Here is a 13,134-nt window from a genome sequence, read left to right on the forward strand (position 1 = left end):
TTCCCGAGCACTAAAGAATTTATGCTTTATCTACATAATCATTTTCTCTGACACTTTTTAACGACTCCCAATAATGGTGGCACCTATTGAGAACTAGCGGAACTCTTTCAAAGTTTGTCAATTTTTGTTATCTTTGCTTCTAACTTGTCCCGTGGTTGGAAAGTTCGCTTACACGATTATAAAATCGTAGTGTCGGATACCTTTGAATGTCAGTACCAGTTAAAGTCGTCTAATTATGGACCTTTAAGCATTTATGAAACGTTTGAAATATTAAGTTCCAGCACACTATTGAAAACAAACTTTGAGTACAATACTTACTTACTGGCTTTTAAGGAACCCGGAGGTTCATTGCCGCCCTCACATAAGCCCGCCATCGGTCCCTATCCTGAGCAAGATTAATCCATTCTCTATCATCATATCCCACCTCCCTCAAATCCATTTTTATCTCCTTGCTTTAGCCCACAGTGAATTGGAAATGCATCTGACAGAAATTGACCTATATGAACTCTGCTGTACGTTTCACTGAGACACATTTTAATTAATGGAACTAGTTTCTTGGGAATACCAAATTCAATAAGAATATCATATAAAACTTCTCTCTTGTACTTTGAGTACAATAATCTTTAAAAGTCTTAGTCTTATTTTTATTTTAGTTTATGGTTATATAACGCACACTGACGTTGAAAGATATAACTGATCCTTACTAATGGATAGTGATCGATAATTTTTTCGTCTAATTGTGACTCCTTTAGTTATTACTTCAGTGGTCTGTATAGCAAGTTTTCTGGTCGACCAATATTAAACATAAAAAAAAGTTATTACTTATATGAATCGATGGTGAATGTAACAGTCAGTGTCGCCAATCGTACATAAATACAGTATACCCGCATTATAGAATTAAAAATTTCATTCCCCTCTGCTGATTCTAACAAAGCACTAAGTTTAGCGGGAAACCGCTGATATTGTCAATTATGAGAATAATTTATACTTAGCCTAAATAAACATTTCCCCCCCCCCCAACACTTTTTACCCGTCCCAGTAATAGTGTCACCTATTGAAAACTAGCGGAACTATTTTAAAGTTTGTCCATTTTTAGTCCTATACCACAGTCTACTATATACAGTCGCGAAGCTCAATATGTAGTAAAAATGCAAACTTGGGTAGTTGCCCACCACTAGGATCGCTACTATCGCCTCATCATCGCAGATCTCTCTCCTAGCAGCCGACAAAATAGGTTACACTTCCGTTGTAGTGTTCTTTAGGAAAAATTAATACCTTCCTTCCATTATTGAAATATTAAATGCATAAAGTTAATTTATTATTTTAATGAAGTATATTAAATTCCACCATAAACTCGAAGATACCTGCAAGAAATAAGTTAATATAATTTTTGTTTGTGCAAAACGAACTGAAATTTAGTATAATAGCTTCACTCATTCAAGATTATAGCGATAATTAACTATGAAACCAATAAATATTAATTTGCATTTCTCTTTCCAACAATAATAATGAAAATATGAATTAATGGAGTAACTTACGTGTACCGGTACTTGTAGTGTAGGCTTACGTAGTTAACAAAGTGGGACGAGGTTAAGCAATAATAATCACACCGGAATTGGAAATAAAACGTGATCAATAAATTTTATTGTAACAGACTTTTTCTGCGTCTCTAGTAAAGCAACAAATAAAAATAACAATAAAATTAACAGCTATAATTAAAAACATATCCTTTGAAAGAAAAGTAGGCCTACGCAATAATAATCCCACCAGAATTGAAAATAAAACGTGATCAATAAATTTCATTAAAACAGACTTAATTTTTCTACGTCTTTAGTAAAATAACACATAAAAATAATAACAAAATTAATCGCTACAATTAAAAATATATCCTCTGAAAAAAAAAAGTAGACCTAACCTTTATTTCTCTGGAAATTTAGCAGCCTAAGTGACAGAACTTTAACCGATATCTAATGTCCTTTCGGTTAGACTGAAACATTTCGTAGTGAAATTTAAGGATATAATGTATTCTAACAGTCACAAAGAACTTCAAGTTAACAGTTTTGTTTCTGCACAGTTTTCTTGTGGAAACCCAGGAACCTTTCTGAATTTTCGGAAATCGGAAAAAGGATAACTCTGGCCTCTTTCTCTTACTGTTGCTACAATTTATAGCACTACAAACGTCTCCTCCTTGTCCCATATTATTATTCCAATTATTATATTTTAGCCATTAACATTTTCATTATAACCAATAACGAACATTTCACAAGCATCAATGTGAAATACGCAACGAGCTAGCACTCGATAGAAATACGAAACAGTCCAAAGTCGACCATGGACAGTCTATTGTTTCTAGTTGCTAACCGCTTGGAGCGCTTTATCACGAGATTTGCAAAAAAACACCTCAAGCTTCGCGACTGTATATAGTAGACTGTGCCTATACTTACACCGTGGTTAGAAAGTTCTCTTACACGATCAGAAAATTCTAGGCGAGATATCTTTGAACGCCGTGCAAATTCCTGGAACGAGCGATGGCATCGCGATTAAGGAATTGCGAGTTCAATTCCTGAGAGATCATGCGTTGTTCTAATCCTGCCGACCGCACTATGACCCTAGAGTTTATTGATCGTCTAACAGAAACAGGATTATTTCTTTGAGGGTGAAGGCGGCAACTACATGAGACTGACATCCCTACCGTTATTAATGCCGGTTGTCCAGCAAATGTGGGCGCCTTAACTTCCCGCTATCCTGTGGGTCTCCATGGCTCACCGTGGTGATATCTTTACCTTTCACTGTATATTCCTAGAGCGGTCTTAACATTTCCACCTCAATCCCCTTCTTGCGTTTTTTCCTTGTCGGGTCATTAATACATAATTAGTTAATTACATATCAAACCCTTATAATAGCGTGTAGACAGCTCTTCGTTAGCAAGACTTGCTTCATAGCACTTTTTTTGTTGCTATTTGAGCAGTTTATTGTCCAATTGCTAGTCCCATCGTACGTAACTCTGCTTTACAAGTATTTACAAATCCTCACTTGTTCTGAAACTTTATTCTTAATTATAGTTTTTGGTCTGAGGTATTCTTTAGCTTTAGAACAAAAAAGTTATCTATAGATGTCTTCGAATTTTGTGAATTAGGACCTTTACTGAAACACAGGAAAGCACTTTGTAGTTATTTCTGTATTTTTTTTCGCCTTTTTCATTGAACTACTTTGAGTTACTCTTTGCGTTACGAAAGTAATATGTACAGAGTAAATTTTATTAGTAAACATTCTCAGAAAGTAAATGGAATGCATCAAGAACCTCACATAATCATAACGGTGGCATTTTACTGCATATATTCCTTATTATAAAGAACCCATCTTTGTGAAGTTTCAAGTTCATCTACTGATGACATGAATGATTTCGCATTCGAGATATTCAACGTGCTCATGACGTCACTGACTACGTGCCATGTTTGTATCAGTATACTATTGTGTTGTCACATGTGTGATGATTTGTACTTTTCTTTACAAATTTTCGTATGCAGTTGAAATAGTTAGTAAGCAGGAATTTATATCACGCTTGTTTCCATGTTCAGTTAAAGTTATATGTATATTTCGGCATGATGCTTTCTAAAAAATATTAACAATGTTGGTAATAAGGTTAGGTTATGTTTTTTCTGTGTATAGATAAAGTTCATTGATATTCAAGATTCAGTAGACTTCTGCATCGTAAGAAAATCGATTATAAATAAACATAAAATGACCTTATCAATCATATGTCTTTTAAGAAATTAATAGAAAAAGAAGTTAGGCTACATTTAAACCTTGGCGGGTAGAAAGAGTCCACGTTTCAACTAACTAATTTATGAAAGACTTTTAATAGACGAAGCAAATAATGTCCAGTAATTTATAACATAAATATTAATTATACTACTGCATAAATTTAGGGATATTAGAATTCAATGCATTAAATTTGTTGCATGTGACCGTGCGGATCTATAAACTTGAGAAGTGGGACGAAGTTAAAGTTACGTTTTGGAAGGGAACATCGGTGTACTTATTTCTTACGGTAATGGGTATTAGAAAAAGTAAAGCAATAGTTGTAGTACGTAAATTTGGTAACCCTACTTTGTTAGTTTTGTTATGTGTGACTAGTATACACTTGTGAAGTGGTGTCAAGTTCCAGTTAAGTTTTGAAAGCGAACATCCAAAATATTTAAAATGGTAGTATTTATTGCTTACAATAATAGCTATTAGGAAAATAGAGTAATATTTTAGTAAGTTACGCGGTAATTAACCATAATATGCCGTTGAGTCATATACCGGTTTTGTTCTCACCTTATACATGTCCAGGTTTTCCGATGTGCCTTTGTTTTAGTCTGTGATGTATTTCTTCGTTTTAACGGTGACTCTGTACATTGGATATAGGCTACACGATTTCCCTTTCACAAATTCCCAAAATAATTCACCAGGTGTTACAATGTTTATGAATTGCATTATAGGGAATATTTAAATGATAGCTTTCATCAGTAGATTAAGTACTGTAATGTAAAATGTGACAATAATTATTTTATTATTTTACAACATATTTTTATTTATTAAATCAATTTGATTTATCACTGGAAATACCACTTGTTATCCCTGTATTGTGTATTTAATTGGTTTTAATGCTGTTTTTTAGTTTTATTATATGCTAGAGAAGGTTTGGGGGCGATAGCCCCAACCGGGGGGTTTTGAGGGATACAAAATTACTTTCCGAATTAGCCAGATATATAGCTAATACGAAGCAATTTCTGGTAGTTTCCTAGTACCTGGTACTCGTTATCTATAATAATGTGTTCTTAGGTTAAGTTAGGTTAGGTTGTAGTTCATTTCCGACAAAAGACAATATTTTTATCGTTTTTCTTTTCAGAAAGGAACCACTGTGTAAACACAGAAACGACCTATGTAATGAGTACCGAGTACTAGGAAATTACCCAATTTCTACTCCCTTAGTTCCAGGAAGTGGCCTTTAACCTGACGTCATCTATTGATTTGTATTTATAAACAACAAATAATACAGTATTAAGTGAAATATTTTAAGAAGAATTTTTCCAAATCGCTTCATAGCGTGGTGGTAAAGCGTCTCATTATAAACCAAAAAGTTCTTGAATTGTATCACGGCGACTGTACATAAGGTGAATTGACATATAATAGGCTATATGTAATGGATGAAAAAAATAGAGAAAAAGTAGAGGAGAATGAGGGGAAAGGAGATAAAAGGAAGAAACTACACAAAATTGTATTGTAATTTCTTATATTTTCACCCATATCCTATTGTGAGTAGTACAGAAATGGCATATGTGAGGGAACGGCGTATTATGGTTAATTACCAGTTATGCTTAAGTAAATTTAGTAACTCTATTTTTGTCCGCTTCTGCAGTGTGTGTGTAGTGATTGTGTATACATTTGCGAAGTGATATGAAGCTTGCTTATTGCTCTACGGTACTACTAGGAAAATAGAGTTAATCATTTTAGTAGTGTATAGCCTACTTATGTAAATCTGATAACCCTACTTTTGTCTACTTCTGCAATGTGTGTGTGTAGTTATTGTATATACACTTGTGAAGTGGAGAGAAGTTCAAGTTACATTTAGAAAGCGAACAGACGTACCGGTAGTATTTAAAATCGAAGTACATATTGCTTACAGTAATGAATTAAGAAAAATAAAGTAATAGTTTTAGTAGTTTGGTTTGGTAAATTTAGTAACCTTACTTCTGTTGACATCTGCAGTCTGTGAATAGTGACTGTGTATAAGTGAAGTTCAAGTTATGTTTACAAAGCGAACAGCCAAAGTACTTAAAATCGAAGTACTTATTGCTTACAGTAATTGCTATTAGGAAAAAGAGGGTAATTGTTTTGATAGTTTGTTTAGGTAACCGTACTCTTGTTCACTCCTGTAATGTCAAATTACTTTAGAAATTGAACAGCCAAAGTATTTAAAATTGAAGTACCGGTACTTATTATTTACAGTAATGACTATTAGAAGTTTAAATTTGGTAGCCTTACTTTTTTCACTTCTGTAATGTGTGGATAGTGACTGTGTACATACTTGAGAAGTGGGGCGAAGTTCAAGTTAACGCTTATAAAGCGAACATTCAAAGTATTTAAAAGCCAAGTATTGTTTTACCGTAATGGCTATTGGGGATAATACAGTAATAATTGTTGTACTTGCTTACATAGTCCTGAACCCTAGTGTCGTGGTCTAGGGCGTTACGGAATAAACGCTGGCTGGAATTCTCATGGGAGAATACATTTCCTCATACAATTTCGGCCAGTTTATGAGATCGGTGTCTACCCAGCAACGTGATGAATTTGGATAGGCTACTTACAATAGGTAACAAAATCCGACCAGCTACATATAAAGGTTGGGGAAATCATCATGCTAACCATACGTTACCCTTGGTTGGATGATCGTTCACCTCTGTTGAGACACGTAGACTTGAGACCATCTCTCGGCTGGTAGGCCTTGACCCTCTATGTGCTATCCCGCATAGTATTATTATTATTATTATTATTATTATTATTATTATTATTATTACTTACTTACTTACAAATGGCTTTTAAGGAACCCGCAAGTTCATTGCCTCCCTCACATAAGCCTGCCATCGGTCCCTATCCTGTGCAAGATTAATCCACTCTCTATCATCATATCCCACCTCCCTCAAATCCATTTTAATATTATCCTCCCATCTACGTCTCGACATCCCCAAAGGTCTTTTTCCCTCTATACGCATTTCTGGATTCGCCCATACGTGCTACATGCCCTGCCCATCTCAAACGTTTGGATTTAATGTTCCTAATTATGTCAGGTGAAGAATACAATGCATTTAGTTCTGCGTTGTGTAACTTTCTCCATTCTGCTGTAACTTCATCCCTCTTAGCCCTAAATATTTTCCTAAGAACCTTATTCTCAAACACCCTTAATCTCTGTTCCTCTCTCAAAATGAGAGTCAAAGTTTCACAACCATACAGAACAACTGTTTTATAAATTCTAACTTTCAGATTTTTTGACAGCAGATTAGATGACAAAAGCTTCTCAACCGAATAATAACAGGAATTTCCCACATTTATTCTGCGTTTCATTTCCTCCCGGGTGTCATTTATATTTGTTACTGTTGCTCCAAGATATTTCAATTTTTCCACCTCTTCGAAGGGTAAATCTCCAATTTTTATATTTTCATTCCGTACAATATTCTAGTCACGAGACATAATCATATACTTTGTCTTTTATTATTATTATTATTATTATTATTATTATTATTATTATTATTATTATTATTATTATTATTATTGAACACAGGCCAATGTGTAGCGACGTCTCCTAGCAAATTAACAATACGAGTACACATAACCACAAAAAGAAATACGGTAGGCTGAGTGTAAAACTAGCCTGTGTGTAACGTCGTTTCCCAACAAATTACATTATTATGATTATTATTATTATTATTATTATTATTATTATTATTATTATTATTATTATTATTATTATTATTATTATTATTATTAAAATATGATACGATACGGAGATATATTTTGCGTTGATTTTTTTACTATTACATTAAGAATCAATGCCTCCTTTGTATTTGTTCTCTGGTGTTTTATATCTGAATAATGTTGTGATGTTGAGTATAGTATGTTACAGCATTAAGTTTAGACTGGTAGGTCTGTGTTTTGAAACGGCCATTTTTACCTAGTATTTTACTACCGGTATATTTTACGAAACTACGTTTCTAAAATGTATCTTTTTTCGTATTGTATTCTACAGTTGAAACATTTCACAGCAGGAAATCTCGTAATGATTTCATAACATACACCAACAGAAGAGAATAAGTTAAATTCATTGGCATGACGTCTATCCCATTATAACTGTATAAATTATTGTAAATGAATATTTATGCTCCATTTTGTAATAAACTCTGTGTATATTTTTGTTAATATGTTAATCTCTTCCGCTTTTATCCGCATTATAGCAGTGATAAACATTGAAATGAATATGTAGCCTATTATATAATAACCAAATTGTATTTCTTTTTGTTACAGATCATTTAGATTATTTTCTACTTGATCCAAAAACTGGAGAGCTGAGGACTGCTAAACCACTTGATAAGGAGGCACTGGATGATTCAACAGGAGTTATAAACATCACCGTCAGGGTTAGTGTTATCATCATTACTCTTTCATGTTGAATGCTGTTCGTTAATTTTTTTTATGCTCGACCATGCCGAAATGTAGTAATTATACACCTGGTAGCAGTCCTTTAATGCATGTCATTAAAGTACACCTACTCATTAAAGTACAGGTCTTCAGCCAATCACAAGTCAGCTTTGTACCGTTATATCGATTATTCTTGGATATGCAATCGACAGACAATTAGCGAAAAGTCACGGAGGCTGCAAATCCAATACTGTTGCAGAAGGTTATGTTCTGTTACTATAATAATTAGCGTTAATTGTAAATAATATTCAATTAAATTCAATTTGTCACCTCGTTTTTCAATTCTAAATCAATTTCCAGGTTATATCAGACTAATGTTCATTCTTATTCTGTGCCAAGGTCAATGACATTCGGCATCGGAAAAAATCAATACTTTCGCGTCTGCGCACATCTCACAATTCAGGTCAGTTCGCACATAACCATAAAAAGACCTGATTTTCAATACTTTCAAGTTAGAAATATGGTCGAGCATAAAAAGTCGTATGAAACTTGCCTATAATGGTACTTAACCCTTTCTAACCCAAATTAAATTTACAAGCAATCCATGTTGAAACAAATAGCTGTATTAGGACCAATTCAGTGACCAAGTTACGGGAGTGGCAACATTTGAAACAAAACTATATTGATGAAAATGTATTGAAATAGAAGTTATCCAGCAAAATTTACCTTCATATGTAACACACAAGTATATAAATGCTATAAAGTTAATTATTGCCATATAGTATCTATAGGTAAGAAAGGGTTAAGACGCTCGTATGAAAATTATGAAACTCGCTTGCGCTCGTTTCATAAGCAATCATACTTGCATCTTAATTACTACCATTATAGGCTCGTTGCATAATGTAGGCCTACTATTAACATATGATCCTGCAATGGGATTTCACATCTTATTTGAGCAGTACCCTAAAAACAAATTAAGACATAGACATGGGTGTATGTCCCTTGTTACGTGTTGTCCTATGTTGTCTTCGTGGTGACCCTGTGCCGTGTTGACCACACTACCAGAGAGTCCCGCCATGTATGCTTGTCTAATGTTGGTCCAAAGATATATTCTCCCCTACATCACATTGGCTTGTAGTCAGTTTCAACGGAGAAGGTAAAATAAGATAAAGAAAGCAACATAATGCGACGGAATCTCTTCCTCCTACATTGAGACACTGCCTTGTAGTCGGACACAGAAACACGAATTGGCATCTCCTTATACAGTAACTAGAGACGGAACGTTTGCTACCTAGAACGCGAAGTTGTCTGCGCATCAACCATACAAAGTATAGTTCAGGAGGCGAAACCTGGCATGAGTTGCGCTAGAAGAGAAAGGTTATACTAGTGACAGACTACAGTCGCTAATCGTGATTATCTCCAATCGCGATTACCGAAAATGTGTTGACACACTAGGGCACGCTTGGTCCCGTCTGGTCAACAGCTGAATTACCATAGAGGAAATAATTTTCTCTATGTACATACTTAAATGTTTACTTCCTGGACAACATCTGAAATTCATACCTTGTTTTGATGTTTGTTCATTGTTTTCCTTTTTTTGTTTTATGTTTCTTGCAGCTTGATATGGGTATTTATTTGTTAAAATTTTTACATGTTTTACAGTCTAACTTGAAACAATTTATGGAAAGAGATTTTATAACCTATAAAATGTATATCATTAAGCCTAAGATTTATATTATTTTGTAATAAAACATATTTTTAAAATGATCCCTAACCTCAACGATATCATCGTAATGGAGATTGAAAGTAAAAATCTGAAAAATAAATCAGTTCCAGTTTGTAATCCATTATTTATTGAAATGAAACATCTTTCGGCAGACTTCTATTGCCCTCCATATATGAATAATTCATCTGTCATTTGTTAATATATTTCTTTATATTTTTCTCATATCTGCATTAAATTTCTCCAGTACGTCTAATAGTAGCCAAATGTCATTTTCTAGCCATTCATTTTCGTTTCTCTTTGATAAAATACCATGTATATATATATATATATATATATATAATATCCATAATACAATGGATGGGATAACATAAAATTCCACAGCAGAAGCTATCACGACTTCCTAAATAATATAAATCAAGGTGATTCGAAACCAAAGATTACTAAAATGTTACTTTCGTCCACTGGACCGTGCCTCAGCGTGATTATCTAGTTCTGGAAACAAGATTAAGCTCCTTATCGCGATCGGGACGGTGACATACTACAACCTAGATCGCGATTAGGTCGATAATCGCGATTAGTGAATGTAGTCTGTCACTAGTATTAGGCGATCAGAAAAAGAGTTTGGCGTGTGAGGGATGACGGTCGTTAATAGTACATGAATCTACAAACACGTAAGTTCAGCTCACCACCACAATTATTTGGTGTCGTATGAGCCATGGGTGGCTGATCTCTCGAAACCCTTTGGCGAGATCTACAACCGGTGATGAGAATTTGTCAGACTAAAAACTTGTCTTCCCCCTCCATACCCACGATGCATGATAGGGTCACAGGACAGATCTTACCTCGTTCACTGTGACTATGGACTAACAAGCAAACATTTTGATGGAGTAGATAAAAAAAAGTTAAATGTTTTTCTTCCATCATGTTAATAATGTCAAAACAAGTGCTGATATCAATTTTGGCCACTCGACCATAATTACGAGGGCCTTAAAAAAATAAGTTCGCCATGGGCCCTTAACAGAAAGAAAACACAATTTGGAGGGGGATATTATGACAAATATCACAATTGCATTATTTGTTACAATTTAGTCTGTCGATAAATCATTGTGAAAGTGCTAAATTTAATACTGTATTAAATTTTGTAAATACAGTCGCAGTTTTGAATCCGGCTGTTTCATACAGACAAAAGACGGATGGTTGTAATGGAAACGTTATGTTATTCAAATAATGTTTGCTTTATTAGATGTACCATGTATTTAAGCGCAATATCTACTTTTGTAAATAAACAGGCTCGTGAAGTGGTTGATGGAGTTCCTGGAAATGATCCTTTGACTGTAACAACGAAGAAGGGCACTGTTACAATTAAGGACGTGAATGATGAAGCACCAAGTTTCAATCATCGCGAATACAGCATAGTAATTCCTGAGAACGTTCCAGATGGCACTCCCCTCCCTCATCTCGATATGGAGGTCCACGATCCAGACATAGTAAGTAGAAATCGTTTGAAATGTAATTATATAGATTATAGAGATTTGTATTAACAACATGTAAATTACACTTGTAAATGAGAACAGAAAAGTATCCATAAAAGAAATTAAGTGTTCTTAAATTAACAGACTATATAATGGAATACATAAACGAATGGAAACACTACATTGAGAGAATGACTGAAGATTCATTCTGAAATTAATAACGAAATTGCAAACCTTAGGATTTTGATAGAGGTATTACAGATATGTCGGTAAAGTTTCCCTTTGCAATAGACATCCCAATTTGCATGCAAACGAGAGCTTTTGCTTGGCTCCCTGACAACTATTTTTGGTTATAACTCGAAACCAAACGCTTCCGACGTGGAATTATACACCAAATTTGCCTCATGATTACTATCCCTAAAATTTTCAACATGATTATTGAAATACATTGTTTTTACAGCGTGTTGAAAAACAGCTAACGAAAGTAACAGTACGAATGTTCATGTAATCATGAGTTCGATGTTTAATATTGCAACACCGAAAGGCCTATATTGCATTTAGATATTTAACTTTAAAATTATACTACTTTTACATATATTAGGGCCAGGGGTTCCCAACCGGTGTGTCGCACAGTCCCATGGAGTGTGTCGCGAAGTTTTGGAATTGAAAAATAAATTTTATGCCATCCAGAAAGTCTCTTTACAACGCATTTTTTATTTATAACGAAGTCTTTGGTATGGTACGTTTTATTTTAAGACAGACTTTACCAATGAAACGTGAACACCTGCAACAATGCTCTGTTTAATTTTTCTGCCTGGCCATAATTCGAATGAAAGCGAACACCTACAACAATTCTTAGTAATTCGTTTACTCTTCCCACTTAGTAATAAACAGAGTTTAGAATCGTCAGAACATATTGGTCAGTTTGAGTAAATACGTGTGAGCGGATAATAGTGCGACTATTTTATCAAAAGTGCTTTATTTATATTTTATCATGGATAAATTTTTAATTCGAAAAATACAATCTGAATCAAGTTCTGGGTATAAGTGACAGCAGTGCTAATTCAAATAATGTGAGCGAAAATTCCTTTCAGGGTTCACAAAAACGCACTGCGTTTCGTAAATATAGTGATGAATACTTGCAATATGATTTTGCGTGGCGTAGAGATGAATATAAACAAAATTCCGAGTGTCTTATATGCGGAAATGTTTTGTCAAATCAGTCGATGGTCCCGAATAAACTAAAAATACATTTAAAACTGCCGTTTTCAACGTCATACTTGTTTGAATCAGCATTTTCTACCATAAAAATACTGTTGTGTTGGGCTGTCAACCATAAGGCCACGTATAGAGAAACTCTGTGCAATCCACAAAGCGCAGACTTTACATTAATTCAAATAGGTGAGTTTTCAAAAACAATACTAAAAATCTTTTATCAGATAACCAGCATAGATAGGTTGGAATTTTTATACATACCTTTGTTTTTTTCTAATGCCACTCAAGTTGCTGCTTGTTTTTTAGAATTTTCGATTGCGTGTTAACATCGACCTATCTACAACACTGAATGTCCGACACTACATAGAAGTTGTTATCAGTGCCTTTTTTTTCAGTCGGAACGCGCTGGAACTATGTTTTTAATATACTTTTTCTTTTAATTTCGGTTAGACCTTGGAAGTCTTAGTTGGACGAAAAGGAGGTTAAAAAGACCAAATTTCCGTGCAGTGAACAGTAATCATCTCTCTGTCAGCTATGAAATAT

The 13,134-nt window shown here is 34.2% G+C and overlaps 1 protein-coding gene across 1 annotated transcript in view; it reads left to right on the forward strand.

Annotated features, from left to right (window-relative positions):
- The window catches only part of Cad87A (cadherin 87A), a 237,899-nt gene that overhangs the window by 148,125 nt on the left and 76,640 nt on the right, over positions 1–13,134 (forward strand). Inside the window, exons 8-9 of the mRNA XM_069815945.1 lie at positions 8,065–8,177; positions 11,194–11,391. Coding sequence (XP_069672046.1) covers positions 8,065–8,177; positions 11,194–11,391 — 311 coding nt within the window. The remainder of the gene's footprint in view (positions 1–8,064; positions 8,178–11,193; positions 11,392–13,134) is intronic.

This window comes from Periplaneta americana, chromosome 17 (assembly GCF_040183065.1).
Source record: "Periplaneta americana isolate PAMFEO1 chromosome 17, P.americana_PAMFEO1_priV1, whole genome shotgun sequence".
In the NCBI taxonomy this organism is placed as follows: Eukaryota; Metazoa; Arthropoda; class Insecta; order Blattodea; family Blattidae; genus Periplaneta; species Periplaneta americana.